The sequence below is a fragment of the Drosophila serrata genome, unplaced genomic scaffold, assembly GCF_035046125.1.
Source record: "Drosophila serrata isolate PLE 108 unplaced genomic scaffold, ASM3504612v1 contig_280, whole genome shotgun sequence".
NCBI lineage: Eukaryota > Metazoa > Arthropoda > Insecta > Diptera > Drosophilidae > Drosophila > Drosophila serrata.
Window position 1 is genome coordinate 55835 of NW_028257178.1, and position 21764 is coordinate 77598.

At 44.0% G+C, this 21764-nt stretch overlaps 1 protein-coding gene and 1 pseudogene across 1 annotated transcript; one reads left to right on the forward strand and one right to left on the reverse strand.

The window, feature by feature from the left end:
• Nucleotides 1–6917: 6917 nt before the first annotated feature.
• On the forward strand, nt 6918–7379 carry LOC147643162 (uncharacterized). Its single transcript, XM_086836575.1, has one exon. The coding sequence runs from the start codon at nt 6918–6920 to the stop codon at nt 7377–7379; it is 462 nt and encodes a 153-aa protein (XP_086692701.1).
• Nucleotides 7380–9148: 1769 nt separating this feature from the next.
• On the reverse strand, nt 9149–10127 carry LOC147643163 (uncharacterized; annotated as a pseudogene).
• Between the last annotated feature and the right edge of the window lie 11637 nt (nt 10128–21764).

Below are 21764 nucleotides of genomic sequence, written 5' to 3' on the forward strand. Positions count from 1 at the left end.
AATGTTATCTAACGGCCTGAAGCGACAATTTAAAAATACTAGTCAATGATCGTCGATTAATTAGGGGAACTAAAAAGTACGTTGCCACCTAGTGAAGATAGTTATCAATAATCAGCTGTTAGCAAATAGTTTTGCTTGACACTTGACAGTTGCCACGAAGTTCCGCCTGCCATTTTTGATCTCGGCCTATTTTCTTTTTGACGGATCTGCAAATAGGCGTGTGTAGTAGCACGATAATTAATTTTAAAGAGAAAGTTTATTCGGAGACGTCTCGCATTAACTGGTGTATAATCCAAGTTCGCGGAGCAACTGTGATTGCCTGTCCGCCAGCGTCGGCACTTGGTACGAAAATCTTATAATCAAAGCTAAAAGTAACAAAACTGTGAAACCGTCTTTGTGAAATAAGGTTAATATTAAAGTGTTTGCGGGTCACCAAGAGATTAATTTCGGCCACCACCGCCGCCTTTGCGCTACGGGCATTGGAGTTGCGGCTGTGTGAATTATTTTGAATTATTTCGAGAATTTTTCTCCTCAAGAAGCCTCACCGACCTTTTGAGCAAACGAGTGGGTGTAGAGATGCAACCTGTGTTTCCCTCTGCAGGAAGTTTGTTGCTGAGCTAACAAGAAGATACGAGAAAATGGAGATCTAAGTTAGTGCTGAGCGTTAAAAGCGTCGAAAGCCATGTCCAGGCATTCTATATGTGCTAGCGCATGCGGATTGCCAATTTGAGGACGACCCTCAGCCTCGGTCCTACGTCGTCATCATCGTAGCGGAATATTCGTCTCGCATCGTCTCTGACCTGCAGCCTCGGCGCAGGGTTCTATTTTCTTTGGAGTCCTTTGGTTTGCTGGCCATGTTGCTGCACATCCCGTTGCCATAATCTCACTCTTCGCTCGCCAGGGTCTCAAAGGAACTTGGTTCGTAAACCAGCTGGGAAGTTTGATGAAAAGAAAAAACCATCTAAGTCTCTCTTTTCTTCACGAGCTGAGTCTAAGCAACCTCCACCACATCGGGGCTCTAATAGAAGAACTACACCTACAGCTACTTTCTTGCCGTACTCGCCTTCTTCTTGCTGTGCCCAACCGTATGGTTTGGCTATCACTATCAGAGGACCAGAGGTCAAACTAAACCAGGAACCAACGGCGATGTAATACGAGCGGGATTGCGACAACTTGAAGGCGGGAGAAGTTAACACATCCAGTTCCCACAGGCAGAAGCTGTCGAAGTGCAGGCCATATCCGGTGGCCAACACGCACAGTAAAGAAACTGCCGACTCCGCACTCCTCGAGCTGCAGCCGGATTAGACCCTTAAATTAGTCATAAATTTGTCTTCCACAGCCTTAGCTGTTCTTTAATTACTTATTAAATATTATTATACCCTTGCAGGGTATTATAATTTCAGTCAGAAGTTTGCAACGCAGTGAAGGAGGCACCTCCGACTATATAAAGTATATATATTCTTGATCAGGATCAACAGCCGAGTCGATCTAGCCATGTCCGTCTGTCCGTCTGTCCGTCTGTCCGTCTGTCCTTCTGTCCGTCTGTCCGTCTGTCCGTTTCTACGCAAACTAGTCTCTCAGTTTTGAAGCTATCTGAATGAAACTTTGTAGTTAGCCTTCTATATACTCTCACTCGTATATATGTCGGAACGGGCCGGATCGGACGACTATATCATATAGCTGCCATAGGAATGATCGTAAAATTTTTACAAAAAAATTTTTAACTTTTTCAGTTTTCAATAGAATTGGATCAAATTTAAGATATAGCCATTTTACTATACTCTACAATTTTGTGTAAAATTTTATGAAAATCGGACTAATATATCATATAGCTCCCATAGGAACGATCGAGAAATTAATACAATTAAATTTATAACTTTTTCAGTTTTCAGCTGATTTTCATCAAATTTAAGGTATAGCTATTTTATATTAGTCTTAAATTTTGTGTCAAATTTTATGAAAATCGGACGACTATATCTTATAGGTGCCATACAAACGATCGTTTGATGTAGAGGAAAAATGCAAATCTGTGTATGTAAAACTGCAAATATAATATGTATAGGTGAATGAAATGAAAGCAGCTATTACTTCATTGTTTTTTAATACAAATATATATAATTTATATTGTATGGTTTCCTATTCATAGAAGTTCTATCTGCAAGGGTATATAAACTTCGGCGTGCCGAAGTTAGCTTTCTTTCTTGTCTTTATAATAACCTTGGCCTAAACAGGCTTCGGACACATAAATGATTATTTGATTAATAAACATTTATAAAAATAAATAAGCCCCAATTTAATTAATTTGTTCATACAGAATATATAAATATGTATATAATTATATATTTGAATTATAATATATACATGCTAATTAGCAAAAAAAAAGATAAATGTAAATTCATAATTATATAAGTATTAACAATTATTAAATTCAATTGAATAAGGATTATTGGTAGGGAGATAGCTTAGAGCCAGGAGACGGACATAGGATACTTTTTGTTCCGTTCGACAGAAAAGCGAGATATCCATCGCAGATATATAGCATTTACTACAAGCCCATATATTAAAAAGTCGTTTCCTTCAATTGGAAAAAATAAAATAAATAAAGTGTAAAATAAGTGTATTTGTCCTTAAGGTGGTAAATTTAAATGTGCTAGTGATGTGGGTCGTGCATCGTCCAAAAGGACGACGTGTGAACGAACATCATCATCAATAAGTGTATTCACAGAACTTACGCGAAGAAATATAAAATATATTGAGAAAACGCGTGAGGACACGAAGATCATTGGCATCATACAATCGATTGGCATTCCAATGTGATTCCACTGAGAATTACAGTGATGATGAAAATTTAGATATTGGACCAATGACGACTATATGCCGATATTGCAAAGTGTTAAAGTTTAAAAGAGAAACGGCTGAATTATGCTGCGCAAGTGGAAAAGTTAAACTGGTTCCATTACTTTTCAAATATAAACCAAATAAAAAAAAATTCTTCATTTTTTAATTACCAAACGAAATGTTTCATAAAGCGAAGCCATCTGGTGGCGAAACGAAGTTTGCCAGGTTTCCTAGTAAAACATAAAAATAAAATAATATAAATGTAAATATGTAATAGGTTCGATCGCGAAATCGGTCTTTTGAGGCACGCCATGTTGCTAGATGCGTAAGAGAGATCGGCTGGCTTTAGAGCCAGCACAAAACCATCGCTGTATGCGTGAAAGAGCGGCTGGCTCTAGAGCGCTTTCTCACTGGGTTGTGAACTAAATGTGAGGAAGCCTGAAGCCAGTTCAAAAGTCAGCACGAAAAAATCGTGTGCTAAAAAAATCATATGACGGTACGCATCTGCAATAACAATATAACAATTCCTCCTTTCTCACCATTGCGTACATAAGATAGAAATCACGAGCACATAGCATCGTGTAGTGTTTGATGGATAAGCTAAATCGACTTCTGGTAGTTCTCTGAATGCCAACAATTAAAAAAAAAATCTTTTTCTGCTTCACTTTAGATTTTTCAAAGTTGTTCTTTGTGACGATATTTTCAAGATGCACTTCTGCGTGCGCATGTCGTTTCCTAATGACTTTTTTAAGTGTACCGTTGAGTGTTTTTTGGCTCAGTGTTTTTAAATTAAAAACTGTGAGTTATGGAACGAAACCACCTTATTGGTTTTAAGAGATATGCATCAACTCTCTTATGATGCTGAGGAATAATTTTCAGTTGGAGCGTCAAATCAGCACTTGTTTAGTTTTTCTCAAATACCGAAAAGTCATCGATCCACCAAACGAATTGCATTGTCGACAATTGCAAAATTGTATGATCTAACTATTACAAAATCTAAAATCTTTATGCAATCCCTATGGAGTGCTAACGTGGATTGGGATGACGTATTGTCAGAGTCTATTCTTTCGTCATGGGGGGTGTTGGCATCTCAGTTGGTAGTCATCCAGAACGAGAGTAGCTCCCTTGAAGGCCTTAACAATTCCAAGATTGGAACTCTCAGCAGTACTATTATTGATAGATAGATTTCGAATGTGCCTTTTATTACTGGTGTGACTCGTCCATTGTGGATAAAATTTGATCGCTGGATAAATTTGACTTTTCATGGATGTGAAAGCGAAAATAAATCGAGGTTTAGCGGCGCTTCGCAAATCGCAATTGACGGCTACAACCGCTGCAAATTCAACATCCATAGACATTATTAACCATCCGGATCTTTCTTTCCGATCTAGGAAGCATCGGTTGCCAATTCTGCAGATAGCTCGGTTCCATGGATCCTATTCTGATTGGCCGGATCTTTTTGCGACGTTCACCACGGTCATCACGGTTCACATTCATCGAACCCTCCATCAAACCCCACAGATATTCCGCCTGTTGATAACGTGTTGCTTTCAACCGCCATAATCTATGTGAGAAATAAGGCTGGAGAATTTATGCCTTGCCGAGCAATCTTAGACTCGGCGTTTTAGATAAACTTCATAACTTCTCTCCTAGAGAATCAACTAAATTTAAATCATCGAAAGTCGCATACCCTAGTCTCTGGGATTGGAGAGTCTTCTCTAAATTCTAATAAGGCATTCGACATTCTAGCGCAATCCCGGGATGCAAGCTACCGGGCCTCATTCTCCGCGGTCGTAACTGGTCGTAAATGGGCAGTACTCAGTTCGTCTCTCGTTCCTATTGCTTGGCTCGTCGTCGCTTCAAAAGTTTGGAAGTCAAATTGGATAAGAGCCTAGCTTTGAAGACTCAGTACTCCGCATTTTTACGGGAATATATGGAACTAGGTCACATGTCTCGTATAACAAGGGCAGTATCGTTACCACAATACTTTCTTCCTTAACATTGCGTACATAAGCAAGAAAGCACGAGCCCCAAGCTGCGTGTCTTGTTTGATGGATCAGCTAAATCGACTTCTGGTAGATATTTGAATGACTTACTTCTTGGAGGGCCAACAGTTCAAAGAAAAATCTTCAACTTCCTGCTTCGATTTCGATTTTTTAAAGTTGCCCTTTCTGGAGATATCTGCAAGATGTACCGTTGCGTTCGCGTTTCGCATCCTGATGACTTTTTGCAGTGCATCATTTAGCGAGAGAACTCCATGGACGAGCTGAGTGTTTTTAAGTTAAGCACAGTGACTTATGGAACTAATCCAGCTGCCTTCTTGGCTATAAGAGCCATGTATCAGCTCTCTTATGATGAGGAGGAATCATTCCCGGTTGGAGATAAAATTGTTCGTAGAGATTTCTATGTGGATGATTTAATTTCTGGTGGTGATTCAGTTGAAGAGGTGAAAGACAACAGGGAAAAGTTAATAACATTCCACGATGGATCGGACATCGCCAAGACCTTGGGTTTGGCCTGGGATCCGGCGTCTGATCAGCTCCTATTTAATTTCTTTAAAATACCGACAGCTCATCGACCCACCAAGCGACCCACTTGGACTAATTACACCAATCATCACAAAATCTAAAATCTTTCTACAATCCTTATGGAATGCTAACGTGAATTGGGACGTTTTACCAGAGCCCATTCTTTCGTCATGGAGGGAGTTGACCTCTCAGTTGGTAGTCATTCCGAACATAAAGTTTCCACGATTCGCAATGCAACCATAGGCTGCCGTTGAACTGCATGGATTCTGCGATGCTAGCCTGTCAGCGTATGGAGCGTGTTTATATTTGCGATCGGAGGTTAATGGAGAATTAAAGTTCCATTTGCTCTGTGCCAAGTCGAGAGTAGCTCCCTTGAAAGCTTTGACAATTCCAAGATTGGAACTCTCAGCAGCACTATTATTGGCTGAGCTTATAGTAAACATCGAGGAAAGTATAGATTTCGACTATGCATTTTATTTCTGGTCTGACTCGTCTATTGTGTTGGCATGGATTCGCCAGCCCCCGAGGGAGTTCAACGTCTTTGTGTCAAACAGAATCGCGAAAATACAGGAGATGACGAAAGACATGACTTGGCATCACGTTAAGACAATTTTACCCCCGCCAGATGTTGTGCGGCGATGTTGTGCGGCGAGGATGTACCCTAGAGAATTACTGGATCTTTCCCTTTGGCCTAACGGAGCTTCCTTTCTTCCCTCCTGCTGGAGATAGCTAAGGATCTTCCAGATCGTCGTTCCGCAACTCTAATTGGAGCCGTTGATTGATGTTTAATCGAGCTGCAAATTCATCAACACTTTCCATAAGGTACAAAGCATATTTGGTTTCATTCATTGCCTATTACTTGGGAACTGAACTTTGAACTCTGAGGAGCAATCAACAGGTTTCTTAGCCGTTTCCACAGGAAAGCAAGCTTATTTCACTGAGGCCAATACTCGGTTTCGATGGATTACTTCGCGATATTGTTACCCAAGGATCATGCAGTCCCAAGGGCAATCAACGTTTATTTTCATAAGAAATATATATATGCAGGCCAATTGGAGGCCGCAAATTCGTGGCTACTGTCATCAACAAATGCGTCTGATGTTTTCGAATGGAGCCAGTGACTTGGGAGAACGTCATGGATAGCCTGTAGCCTAATCTTGTTTTGTATGCGAATTCCATTATGGCAGCTCTGAGAAGGTTTATTAGGCTTAGAGGCAGTCCATATACCATTTGGTGTGACAATCCTACAAACTTTGTCGATTCCAAACTAAAGGCACAATTTTTGAGTGAGCAACACACGGCATCAATATCTTCCACCTGATTGGCTGATGGGATCGATTGGAAGTTCATCCCTCACTTCGAAGGTTTATGGAAGGCGGCCAAGTATCACTCAACTTTCGTTCACCCTGTCCAATTTCAGAAAGTGTAGAGAACATGGAAGTGCTAACGTCAGCTCACTTCCTAACGGGTTCCAGCTACAGCCGATTTCCTGAGTCTGACGTGACTCATCTTCGCGAAGGCCACATCAGCAGATGGCAACGGGTGACCCAGATGCAGCAGCACTTTTGGAAGAGGTGGAGCAGCGAGTACTTATCCCTACTTCAAGAAAGGAGCAAGTGGCGCTTCGAATCGTCCAACATCAAGGTTGGAAACATAATGCTGCTTAAGGAGGACAACATTCCGTCCATAAAATGGCAGCTTGAGCGCATTGAGGAAATCATTCCGGGCAAGGACGGCGTCATCCGAGTAGCCATGGTCCGTACTGCGACGGGTCTGATTAAAAGGGCAGGCGCCAAGATAGCCGTTCTGCCCCACGATGCCGATGTAGTTGGTACAGTACCTCTTCCAATGGGGGGAGTATGTTCAGAGCAGACCGCACCTGCTGCGCTCTTCGACGTCCTCTTCCTTATGGTACACACACTTACAGCAGATAAGTCGGTCATCCGTTGTTCTCCTAGTGTACCCTATCGGCTGACGGTCCAGTCATACTTACATGTGGGTGGCCTTCTTTAGTGTACAGTCAGTCAACCCTTTCGACAAGTTGGCAGCTAACCCTAATTAATTTCATGCCTATAACTCTATTTTGGGTTAAATTGGCCTATGAGCAAGGTTAAATCACAACTTTAATTATATTGTTTTCGTGGTATACTTTTGTAGTCTTATAGACTTTGGGGTCAACTCTCTCCAGGAAACGATTGACTTTAGGTTCGCGCCACCCACTGCTCAGTTTACTGTTCCGCTTTATCTCATGGTTGACTTCAAGGTCCGCCAAAAAACATACTCTATCTAGAATGACGATTGATTTTAGGGTTATGCCAACCACGGCTCGGTTTAATGGTTCACCCTCTCTCGTGGTTGACTTCAAACAAATTCTCCCTTGCGGTTGACTTACATATTCCCAAACCAACTTTTTCATTTCAGGGTATCCAAACCAATTCTCTTTTGTGATTTGACTTTAGAGTTCCCAAATATTCTTTCTCAGTTGACTTAAAGATCCCGATAAATATCCTGTTCTCGTCGCAGAACTCGATACGCAGTGTGGCCGCTTTAACCAGCAGAGACTCCGATTTCTTTCTCCTCCGCATGAGATCGACCGGACGCCTCCGGCACTTGAGATCACATTACCCCTTTAATGTAAACATTAAATAAATAAAACGAGAGTCAAATACTCCAAGACTTATACTCTGGGACCGGGTCGGAATTCAGCAACCGCACATGGCTCCGCGGAGCCCTCCTTGGGAGACTACTAATCTTAAGTACTCTTTTTAAAGAACTTATATTTTTCCTCATGTCTGCTTCTAAAAGTTTGGCTAAAACCCAATCCAAGGCCTTAACGTGCTAATCCTTTATTTTGGAGAATATTATGAAGTTATCGACGTATACGGAGCATACCTTCGAAATTCTTTCTTTTAGGACGTCATCGATGGCGCTTTAGAAGATGCTTGGAGCGTTTTTAAGTCCGAATGGCAATCTACAAAATTGACCGATGTTTATGGAAAATGCAGTTTTTTTCTGTATTTCTCGGCAAATTTTATTTTTCATAGCGCTTTTTGCACATGATTTTAGTTGTTTTGCAAGTCGCGGAGTTTCCTCTCCACCTGCTTTTAGCTAGTACGTCCGCTCGCCTCTCCAACTCGCTTTAGAGTGTTCTTAGAGAGACTGGGACGTTTTCTGTTCTATCCATAGCCAGTTCGACTCCTTCTTTTGCAAGTTCGTCTGCAATTTCGTTTCCCCCTATGCCCTGGGGTTGGGTACCCAGTAGATCCGCACTGACGTTGTGGTGCTTAAGATATCTAGTGCGTTCTGCTTGCCAGTTCATTTTTGGAACAGACCGCTGACGATTGCATGGATCTGATCGCCGCCTGACTGACTACAAACAAGTTTACCTCCTCACATGGGCGGGCTATTTCCTGCGCAAGTTCTGCCGCCTTCCTGATGGCGAAGTCTTCCGCCTGGAATATGCTGCATTGGTTTGGTAGCTTATACGACAGCCTCGTCTCGGGGTCTGTACAGTATATGGCCGTTCCAACTCCTCCTTCTATTTTGGAGCCATCAGTGTATATGTTGAGGTATGGAGCATGGTCCTGAACCGTTTTCCAGTCTTCAGGTCCCATGAATGTTGATGTTTTCACATCAGGGCAAGTTCTAGGCGTCATATAGTCAGATACACTGCTCATGGCTCGACCAATTGAACTGTACCTCCTTTTGTCGACATGGTTCCTAGCGCTACTAGGCATTGTGCAGCCTTTTCCGCGATCAGTTGCGCGTGGATGTCTAGGGGATCAATTCCAATTATAGTCTCCAGAGCTTTTGTGGGGGTTGACTTCAGCGCCCCAGATATGCAGAGCAGTGCCTGCCACTGGTTTCTCTCCATAAGCTTTTGGTAGGTCCACTTGTCCACCATGGCTTCCCATACGCTTGTTCTGTTCCTGCTTACCTATGGTGTGTAGAACGCGTTGTAGTTTGAGGATTTTAGTCCGGCGACGGAATTGCCTGAGGCAATCCATGGCTCTTGGACTAGAGCTACATCGGCAGCAATAGGAGTTCCGCAGACGTTACCTTGCTCTTATGAAGATTGAGCTGCAGCACCCTTTGGGACATGGGTACTGGGCTCAACTCCACTCAACGGGTTGACTAGTATCGTCAGGTCACCGTCTTCCTCCTCTTCGGACTCATCCAGCGTTAGCTCCTGGGCGGCGTCACCAATGGTTTCCAGACCTAGGTCCTTCACCACCTCGCCTGCCTTCAGGGTGTGGTCATCCTTATCCCCGGGATGGTTCTTTTTGAGGCGCAGGTAGACGCTATCCATGCCCCACGCCATCTTCCCGCATCTGAGATACAGGATGTACTCTGCCTCCTAGTTGATCTGGAGGACTGCGCATTGGCCCCCATCTTTGGGTAACGGGTAGCAGCTTCAGCGCTCGGTCCCCTCCACCACCTCCAGCTTGGCCCCGTCCCACAACGCTTCCATCTGGCCGACCGTTTGCGTCCCTTTCTTAAGGATTTTGACCCCATTTAGCTACCCGGCACCATAGAATGTGGGCATAGGCGCTATCCTCCATCCGTGTAACTAATGACTCACCGAGCCGCGCATGTTGGCGAAACCGGTCGTTTATGCCATGTTAGGAAGCTTGGCAAAGTGCAGCCTGCTCTCCTTGATACTTTGCTCGGCCTCATTAAGATTTACCTTCTCCTCTTTGGATAGGGCTGCTTTTGTCCGGAGCCGGCTCTGGATTCAAAGGGCAGCTTTGTACTGCCCATAAGTCTTTTTTCCCTCGCTTAAACGCTTCGGCCCGTCCTGCGCGGGGAGCTGGTGCCTGGTTCTGGCGAGCGAAGAAGGCTTTCTTCCTCCTCTTTCGAAAGCTGCACGCTCTCCAGGTCCGAGTCTGTATAGACAACGGCACCCGTGGGGCTAAGCCTTCTTTGTGTCGTTATTTTGGCAGTAGCTTTACAGCTGACGTGACCTGCTTCCGTCAAATCATAGGTGTGACCGCTGGGGACACGCAGAGAGGATTGCTCCCCTCCGTGCCCGCCGGTGGTAGCAGTCACGTCTTCCACCGACGTTTGGGCTGACATCCCAGCCCCGGTTGCTTCTCCTTTCTCCATCCCTTCGAAAAAATGGGTTTATTTTTGGGGAACCACCCACAGGCACCTCCAACCATGGCTAGTGATTCATTTCCTCCGGCGTTTAAGCGGAAGGAATTGAATCGATGCCTTAGCTAGACACTGCATTACCCCGGACAGAGCATGCGCCTCTGCATTACCATTGTACGGGGTAATACAGTGCCCATAGCCCAGCCGGCTCCCTCGTGGGAGGTTCAGCTGGGAGATTTTTGCCTTGATTTTAGGTCGAGTGTCGTACTCGCCCATGTTCGACAGAATTGTATGGATAGGAGATATCGTCTATGGTATTTGGGTTTAGCTTCCTGAAGTCGATAACTAATCGTTTCTTCTTGACCATATTTTGTCCAGTTCCCTTTTTTGTCTACAACCCAGTTAGGGTAGTTAAATGAGGACTTAGATGGCCTTATCACGCCGTCCGCAAGAAGTTGTTTAACTCTGCATTGACGATAATATCGTCAAAGAGAAAAAATTGTATTTTTATGTTGAAAACTAGAAACTAGAAACTGAAACTAGAAATATTTTGCCTATTTTGGTGAAGCGATGAATCGACTTAACTGTGAATCCATTGCCACGATGCCTTTCAGACCCGGAGTGGAGTAATGTAATTCTTTGAGGTACCTGTATCAAAATAATTTTATTACCTTTCCTGCTACCGTACGTATGATGTAAGGAAGCAGGGACTTTACTTTAAAAAATTACGCAACTCTTCTGCGCAGACCTGGGCGACGGAGTCGTACCCCTCGTCTTCGGTATTTTGTTCCGGTATGAAGTTTATTCTTTGCTAGAATCGTCCCGATTGGCCCTTTTGTCATATTGTGGCCTGTCTGAACCTGGAGGAGGTGTCGCCCTTCATTAGCTCTGGTGTTGGCTGGCCCTGGTTATGCCCAGTGTTATCGAACGGCCTCTGCCTAGAGGAACCACATTGGCTTTTGGCTTCTCTTTGATTCCTTATAAAGTGAGGGTTTTTGTATTGTCCCTGAATTTTTGCGCTGCGGCTGCTTCTTGAGTCCTTATTGTTTTATTAGTTAGAAGCTTTAGCTTTCGTTCTATTTCGCCATAATACTTGAGCAGGGGTAATTCGCCCTCCCTTGCCAAGATCAGGTCTTGCTTGATTACGTGCATCGCAGTTTTGTTTGAAAATTAAAGGCTGTTTAAAAAGAGGATAATACAGCGGCTGCTGGTCCTATAATTTTTTCTTTATTATTCCTACGGCCTGATAGTGTCGGACCCAAATACCTTATATATACCTTACTGCTTGTCTCCAGGAAACGTACCCAGTCGGACTTTACTTCATGCGGTGAGCGATTCAGGATGGAAAAGTATGTCGAGCAGGGATGGCCTTATGTATGGTCCCCAGTTCAGCAAAGTGGCAAGCGCCGGCGTAATTTTAGTTGTCTACGTGGCGCGATGTGTAAGCGGCCGAATTGTTAAACATTAAGACATTCAATCCGAAGTGGGTACGATAATATTCCAAAAAATGTTGTGAATATGGTCAAAAATAATTTACTACAATTAAAAATTTTAATGTAACAAATCGAAAAAATCAGCTTGTAAAAAAGTCGATGCTTCATATATAAATTTACTATGGTCAGCCAGACCTGAATCGTTGACCATAGTCAACATTATAATAACGCTCCGGCCAAACTGCAGACCCAGCAACAATAATCTGCCTAATTCATCCCAATTCATTGGGAGGTCTACGGCCAGCAGCCAACAGTGGGCTTGACGTCCACCCCCCCTGTGATCACCAACAACTGCCAGTGCAGCAGTGAAAAACGCAACCGTTCAAATTAAGGGGTTACCTACAGTAAGATTAAAAAAAATCGATTTTTTTTTATTTTATTTTCTTAATGTAAATATATTTAAGGATATACACAGAAAGTTTCGTTTAGTTCCGGTGAATATTTCCTGAGTTATAAGTAAATTTGAAAAGTCGTTTCAGAGTGCTCTATGTAAAGTGCTCCTATGTATACATATGTGCATTCCAAACTTTAAAAGTGTTTTTCTCAAAATTGTGTTTTTATTATCGGTGACCAACATTGCTCGAAAACGGCTAGCCCGATGAGTCTCAAATTTTAACACGACTTTCTTAAATATATTTTTTAGAAATTAATCGAAGATTTTTTCTTTCCAATAAATAGTTTATTTTTTAAAACCATTTAAGGCGGCGAAAATATAATAATTTCGGCGAAAAATCGATTTTATTTTTGGCGAAATTGCCATTTTGTCAAAAAAAATTATTTTGCTTATTCCTTCGGATAATTTCTAGATTTAACATTAATCTAACGAAATGTGTTTGGTTTTTTAATTTCGGATGATCCAGTTCCGACATATAGTGGTCACCGCAAAACGTCTTTCTTACGAGGAGTTCCCGGATAACAGGTGTAACTCTTTTCCACATACATATTTTTACAAGTTCTAACTCTTAAAATACTGTTAAAAGATACTATAATATGTGTATAAAGTTTGGGATCAAAAAGGTAAAAAGTTTCTTCAGAAAACACTCTGAAAAATTCACTTTTTTTTGGCCCTATAACTGTATATAACCCCTTAATAAACACACAATTACAGAACATGTAAGTGGGCCCTTCGGTCAAACCTTTTATGTCTTCTATAAAAAATTCCTTGGTTCGGACCAGTGAAAAAATATTAAAGATACAAATAAACAAGTCTGAAGTGGGGTTTTCAAAAATGTCAATATTTTCAATATTGAATGTGACGACTATTAAGTGTTTAGTGTTTATTTCTTTTATTTCATCCGGTGGAGGAGATTTACCCGAAACCCCCATTATTTAACAAATAAATATTATAATATTAACGCACATTATTTTCCCGGCAGAAAAATTTAATTAACAACACAATTATCTAGTACAAATGGGGCGCATCAAAAATTATTTTTTTTCGCTCATAGTTTGTGGTACGGCACATGGTGTACTCAGCAGACATTTAATTCAGTTTTAGAAATTCTCGGTATTAGCTTCGCAGTCCAGTTTTTACTTTTTATTCTTTATTGTCTCCACTCAACTGATGTGAACTCGATACGGCCGCATATGCATTGGTGTGGCAATTTGTTGTTTTTTAATTCATTGTTTATCGTAGCGGAAGCTCAGCTCCCGCGCACCCCTCACCTTGCCAGTGCCTGACAAGGCGGCAGCTTCGTTCGACGCATACATACATCGTTACTAAGGCGTAGGCTCCGTCCCCCCGCGTACCCCTCGCCATGCCAACTGCCTTCATTGGCAAAATAGCTTAGGCGAGTGTTTCTTTATCAAGGGAATTAAACATTGCCATTTATGAGCTCTCCATTCTCACAGTTTAGGGAAAATAAACGATACGCTATTCAGAATCGGATAGTGACGAACCCCCCGCATACTAAACCATCCTCTGTAAGAACGATGGACCCAAACCAGTTTAAGGAAGTAATTCAGGCCGCCGTTGCCCATGCTCTGTCAGAAGCGGCCGGCGATGCCCAGCGTAGGGAAGAAGACTTGCGCAAAACCATAGAGGAGTTGGCCACCCAACTTGCAGCGGTGCAAATGGCACCCGTACAGGCGGCAGCTCCTAAAATCAAGGTGTACAAACCCATTGACATCACGGGCGACGTCCAGTGCAACGAGCCCCTGGATGCCGTAAAATGCTTGCCCGAATTTACGGAAGCACAAGAGACGTATGTCTCTTGGCGGCAGTAGTCGCTTATTTCATATTTAGAAACTACGTTTATAGCTCACGCCACTACCAGGCGGTCGTAATAATTAGGAGTAAAATAAGAGTCCCTGCCGAAGCGGTACTATCTTCGTTTGGCACTATATTGAATTTCGATGCGATCATAGACCGCCTCGATTTCACATATAGTGACAAACGCCAGATTCACGTCATCGAGTAGGGGATGGGTACCCTCAGACAGAGAAGCCTCACTCTCCTACAATATTATGACGAGGTTGAGAAAAAGATCACCTTGCTTACTAACAATGTAAATGTGTAAAGTTCCGGGATGACGCGCTCCGTGTATTTATTTCGGGACTCAAACGCAGTCTTCCCAATGTCCTTTTCTCGGCGAAGCCGAAAGACATGCCAACTGCGTTGGCATTGGCTCAAGAGGTGGAATCAAACCACGAAAGATACACCTTCGCAACTTCGTTTGCAAAAAGTAAAAGGATAGGGATCGTAGGCAAACCCCAAAGCCACAAGATCGTCAACAAGAAAAGTCCTTTTCCCACGCAAATCAACAGTTCGGTGCCAGTAAAAACCCGCACTTTAGCTGACAGCACAGGGCGCAAGTACATTCTGCACCGCAAGAGAATACCCAGGAACCGATGGATATTGACCCATCTCTTTCCAGGATGAGACAACCTACCCAGACACAGGCTTACCAAAACGGGAAGCCGGCCCCCTCCGGTCGTTCAGGCCCTCACAAAAGACAAGGGGTTAATCATATCGCTCAGAGCGTAGATCAGGCCGAGGGTACGTACGCAGCCGCAGCTTCCAGCGCGGCGACGATGACGCCATTTCCGAATATGATTTAGAAATGATTAATTTTTTACGGGAAAATCCCTGCTGTCCGTCATCAGACGAAGAGTAGCGGGGAAAAATATGACGTTCCTCATCGACACGGGCGCGTCGAAAAATTCCATCCGACCTCACGAAGGTTTAAAAGGCGTTCGCCCCGTCGATTCCCCCCTCACCATTCATGGCGTTACGACAATCACAAAGAAATGCTTTGTGTCATTATTTAATTTAAAAAGTACGTTCTTTTTACTACCGGACTTATCCTCCTTTGATGGGATAATCGGCCTTGACTTATTAAAACAGGCAGGGGCAACACTATGCTTCCGGTATTCTAAATTGGGGCACCGAGGCAGAGAAAATCGATTTTCACACGTGCACTGACGTAAACTTCACCAGCGTAAACTGCTCAGATGCACCGCCATCGGCAAAAGACTCGTTCTTGAAATTGCTGAAGACCAGGAAAAAGGCTTTCGCAAACCCCAACGAGGCTTTGCCTTACAACACATCGGTGGTAGCTACCATCAGAACAGTTAGTGAGGAGCCCATATACGCGAAATTATACCCGTACCCCATGGGAGCAGCGGATTTCGCCAACAAAGAGATTGAAGATCTGCTTAAAAACGGGATAATCCAGAAGTCGGTATCCCCCTAAGGGACCGATGAGCATGGCAACCGGAAAATGCGACTAGTTATTGACTTTCGCAAGCTAAAATATTAACATGATATTAGGCAACATAGGTAATGCTAAATTTTTCTCAACGCTGGACCTCAAGTCTGGCTATCACCAAATCATACTCGCAGAGCGCGATAGAGAAAAAACTTCTTTCTCAGTGAATAAGGGGAAATCTGAATTCCGCAGACTCCCGTTTGGTCTCAAAAATGCAGGCAGCATTTTCCAGAGGACCATCGACGACATCCTACGGGAACAGATCGGCAAGTTCTGCTATGTTTACGTTGACGACGTAATAATCTTTTCGGAAGACGAAAACTCTCACATCAAGCACATAGATTGGGTTCTTAAGAGCCTGTACGATGCGAACATGAGAGTATCGGTAGAAAAATCCAGCTTTTTTAAGAAAAGTGTGAGCTTCCTTGGGTTTATAGTCACTTGACTCGGGGCTACAACTGACCCAGAGAAGGTAAAGGCCATAAAAGAATTTCCGGAACCCAAAAGTGTTTTGAGGTACGATCATTTCTAGGCCTAGCCAGTTACTATCGATGTTTCATTACGGACTTCGCAGCGATAGCGAGGCTTATATCGGACATCCTGAAAGGGGAAAACGGAACAGTTAGTAGACACAGGTCACGAAACATTCCGGTTCAGTTCTCTGAGGCACAACAACAAGCGTTCAAGAAACTACGAAATATCTTGGCATCCGACGACGTGATGCTAAGGTACCCCGACTACAAAAAGGCATTTGATCTAACGACAGATGCCTCGGCCCATGGCATTGGCGCAGTATTGTCCCAAGAGGGACGCCCAATAACAATGATCTCAAGGACATTGAAAGACAGGGAGGCTAACTACGCCACCAACGTGAGGGAACTCTTAGCCATAATCTGGGCATTGGCCAAGCTACGACATTATCTGTAAGCGGTTAAAGATATCAACATCTTTACCGACCACCAGCCTCTAACCTTTAAAGTATCGGAATCCAATCCGAATTCAAAGATTAAAAGGTGGAAAGCGCGGATTTTCTACAAACCCGGCAAGGAAAATCTGGTTGCCGATGCATTGTCACGGAAACAACTTAACGTCATGGAGGGGCAAGAAGCTCAATCGTACGCAGCCACCATTCACAGAGAGCTCTCCTTGACACACACATTCGAAACGACGGATAAGCCCCTCAATTGCTTCCAGAACCAGATAACTCTGGAGGAGGCACGCTTTCCGTTAAAACCTCCTGTTTGGAAACAAGAGACGGCATGCGATTAACTTCTCCTCCAAAGAGTCATTAATTGATTAATCGTTCCTAAGGGCGTAAACGCCATTCATTGTGACTTGCACACGATGGCAATGATACAGGACGAATTGGTTCGGCAATTTCCAGCCACCAAATTTTGGCATTGCAAAAACCGTGTAACGGAAATTTTTGCAGTTCCTGAGAGACGGGAAATCCTCACCGTCGAGCACAATAGGGCTCACAAATCGGCCCAAGAAAATGTTAAGCAGGTACTCTCCGAGTGCTACTTTCCAAAGATGGCCAAGTTAGCTACCGTAATCGTAGCAAGCTGCACCCAAAAAAACATGCGAAAGTCAAGTACGATAGGCACCCAAAAAAACATGAGCTAGGCGAGACTCCAATCCCCTCTCATGTGGGAGAATTGCTGCATATCGATATTTTTTCTACGGACAAAGAATACTTCCTCACTTGCATCGACAAGTTTTCGAAGTTCGCAGTTGTGCAACATTTACACTCTCTGGGACAATCGAAGATCTTAAACCACCCATACTACAAATCATTTTTTCCCTAAGGCTAGAGTAGTCTATTGCGATAACGAACCTTCGTTAAACTCACATACTATCTCAGCCATGCTTGACAACCATTTTGGCGTTAGCATTGCAAATGCACCGCCACTCCATAGCGTCTCAATTGGGCAAGTGGAGCGCTTTCATAGCACCCTCTTGGAACTTGCTCGGTGCTTAAAGATCGACAAGGGGATAACTGATACTGTGGAAAATATTATATTTGGCAACCGCCAAACCGCGTTCATCACAAAGTAGCTGGGAGCTTGGATTTCTTAGGATCAATGCTAAAGCTCGTAGCAGGGACACCGAATGCCAGTGACCTAGAGAAAATCAGATTTTCTGAAATGAAGTTAGTCGAGTCAAGCAATATACAGATTGAAATAAACACTAAAGTTAAAACCAAATTAATCAGCTTACCTATACCGTCAATTCAATCTTGAGATCAGCTAAAAACTCACAAGTAGACACTGGACACTTATACGAGACACTGCTTGCTAGAAACTGCATGTTGATGACGGAATTACAAAATTTAATGCTCGCAATAACCCTAGCAAAAATTAATATTGTTAGTCCGAACATTTTAGATCATGAAGACTTAAAAATAGTTTGGCCTTAGGAACCCACCGACACACCTATAGGGGATCTTTTGTCCGTCTCGTCTGTAAAAATTCTGCAGTCTGCTAACATTTTACATTTTATCATAAAATTTCCCAACATTAAACTATCCTGCAAAAAGATTACAGTTTTTCCAGTTGCCAATGGTGGGACAATGTTGCAGATAATAGACAACGTCATAGCCGAATGCAGCGGAGTAACTTACGCCATTAAAAACTGCTCCGTATTACCGAGAGCTGCACTCTGCCGCCTGGCTTCAGAGAGTACGTGCGCCAAAGAACTGCACGCTGGTGGTGTAGCGCACTGCCGAATACAAGAGAGTGACCTGTACCCGATAACCTATGTGGACGAAGGGACTGTAATCATCAATGACAGGTCGGCAAAAGTGCGAGTGGACAATGGCACAGAAACATAGACTCACGGCACACACCTCATTACCTTTGACAAACAGGCCACGATAAATGACACACTCTTCATCGACCACGATAACACCCAGAAGAGAGCTCCAGGGACAGCAAGTCTTCCCCTATTGAACATCACCGCCACCCAAGATGTCCTCAGTCTCCCGTCATCATCATTGGGAGATCTACGGCCAGCCGGCCAGCAGCCAACAGTGGGCCTGACGTCCACCCCCAACAACTGCCAGTGAAGCTTGCGTTCCGACGGCAGTTCCACATTCATTATATGAATAACACTAATTTATATGTATTTTTTTTTTTAATCAAAGTTTTTTCCATACCCCTCATGATGAATTTTATTTCATTTATTGGCGAACAATTTGAACAAAAAGCCTATTCAATTTTCTTATTTTAATGCTGTCGTCGAGGTTCCTTTGTTCGCTGCTGCTTCAGATACTGCCGTCGCTTCTGTCATCGCTGCTGTCGTCGCTGCTGCCATCGCATCTGGCCGTCATTGCTGGCGTTGCAGCTGCTGTCACTATCGATGCTTTCTCGGGGGGTGGGACATAGTAGCCCCAGTTGCACTTTTTAGCCAGATTCCTCCTGACTTTTATTCGAACCCGTTCAGTGGGACCGACCCACCGTTTATGTTAAGTTCTCATTCGCTTTTAGTCATGCGTGATGCCGACGTCGCTGCTCGTCTCATGATGAAATTCACCCGCAGTGCTCAGTGGAGTAATTCATGGTGCCGCCGTCGCTGCTCGGATCATTATGAAATTCATCATGAGAGATAAGGGAAAAAAATTAAAAAATTAAAAAAAAATAATGTTTAACAGTCCGCCTGCTTTGTCCCGGGAAAACTCCTGGCCAACGAGGGCCCCGCAAGTGCACACGCCATAGTGGGTGGCTACGTGATCCGCGTAGCGGAAGAAAAACCCTAGCAGCAGGCATACACACACTGGGTGGGTACCTGGTATGCGTCTGTGTCTGTGGCCGGTAGCCAAAGCAAGAAGGTATAAAATGCAGCCTATCATTGGGCGACAATGAATGGAATGAGAAGAACTTAATTACTTAAAGCGATAAAAGTAGAAATCCACCCGTGGGGAAGCCCATGATTAGGGCAAGGATTCTGAAGGCCGTACCAAACACGTCAACACACCCTGTCGTGGCGGTGGCCTCAGACGCAAGCCCCACCAACCCAGGCAACAGTCCCCTCAGCGCTGATGAGGGGTGCTCGAATGGCCCAGCGAGTCCCCCCTGCAATGGCCCGGGCACCATAGCACGGGACCCACTAGACCAACTAGACTACCTGTTCCCGAGCCAGTCAATGGCGGGGGCTTGTGGAGCACAGTAGTCAGGAGGAAGAGGCAGATCCGCTGAGCTCGCCCTGGTGTAAGAGCATGATTGATAAAAGCGGTTGCTGCATGAAATGCGTCTAAGCAGCTCACAAGCCAGAAGTCTGCAGAAAGGGACCAGTGGGCCCCCGGCAAAGGAGCCGGCCCCGGAGGCACCAAGACTGCGAACCGGATCGCAGCAGCTCTGGAGCATGCCTGTGATCAAAGAATGCTGCTGAGAGGGTCGTTTTCGGTGAACCCATAGGCCAGTATTCTAATGGAGTGACGCGTTCGCCGAACTAAGGTCCACCTGCCTCCTTTGCTCCTCTCGAGGAGTCGAGTGCAGAGAGGCCTTTAGAAAGTCAAGGAAGGCCCACAAGACGGCCATAAGGGGCGCGAACAGGGACCGTCTCCAACAGCTCTGCGACGATGCGGAGGACGACCCCTAGGAGCGGAGCGTACACGATGGTGATCGAAGGCCTGGAAGCTGACAGTTCAGTCCCATCGGCTTTAGAAGCCTTGGACGGCGGGAGCTGTTCCCAAGAGGAGCACCGCTGGCCATGGAGGAGGTGACCAGAATGGGAAGAAGCGTGCGCCCTTAAAAGGAGCCGGGGCCGGATGCTGTACCCAAAAGGGCACTAAAACTATCCATCGCGCTCCACCCGAGGGAATTCGCCACCCTGTACTACAAGTGTCTAGAGGAGGGAGATGGAAGAGGCAGAAGCTGCTACTATCCAAGCCTGGAAAGCCAAGCCTGGAGTGCCTTGCCGCCCTGAACATCCCAGGGTACTTACTGATAATAGTAAGGAGCTATTTCAGTGAGAGAGTGCTTACAGTGGCTACGGATATGGGTTCCACAGCATACAAATCTCAGCCGAAGTCCCTCAATCCCAGTGGCACGATCGTTGTCGGGTGCAAGCGCATACAGGACGGTCTCGGTCTCGGTCTCGGGTGGGCACACTGATGCCGCTAATTGTAGAGACCCCCAGGATGCGGTATTCTCGGCAAAGGTGCTAAAGGCATGCTGGAGAGGGAAAGGAGGGAACGGATGGGCTATGCGGCCTTCCATTGTGAGAAGCATTGCTTTGCCGCCGTACGCACAATAAGGGTTCCTGCCCCGTCACGTCACGTAGTTGTAAATATAGATGTAAGACATCTATATACATAGACGTAATAAATATTCCAGGCCCATATCCCATATGCACCATAGTTTTCCTTGCCCTTTCTAACCGTCTGGTAAAGTTCTAATGGCTCTGAACGATTCCGGCGAAAATATATATAATTTAATTAAAAAATTAATTGTTAAAATTGAAAAAAAAAAAATCAACATTCGCACTTACTTGTTCTTGTGTTTACTCATACATACAAGCAAGGGCATTTTATTTTTATATTTTTACGATCCCAACTTTGTAAAAGCGGGGAGAGCCCATTATTGTTGGAATCAAAAAACTAGCCTAATTTAATTAAATAATTAATTGTTAAAATTGAAAAAAAAAAACACATACTCACTTACTTGTTCTTGTGTTTACTCATACAAGCAAGCGCATTTTATTTTTATATTTTTACGATCTCAACTTTGTGAGAGCAGGGAGAGCCCATTATTGTTGGAATAAAAAAACTAGCCTCGTAATGCAAAACGAATAAATGGTTGTTAAGCATCTTAAATACTCTATTGTCTTTGGTTAAAGCTGATCGCATCGCAAGTCTTCAAGCAACAATATTGGCTCTGACGAACTGAAGTCCTCGATTTCCCAAAATCGCTTTACTACGGCAGCAAGTGTGTCATCATCAGAATGATTAAAATGATCCTTGACAATGGCAGCTAAGACAGAAATTTAATTTGACGAACATAAATGCGCCAATCCTATTTCTCACATAATAATAATAACTGTTGGAAGCAACACGCAGTCAAGCGGCATAATATTTCTGGGTTTTGGTAGAGAGTTTGATA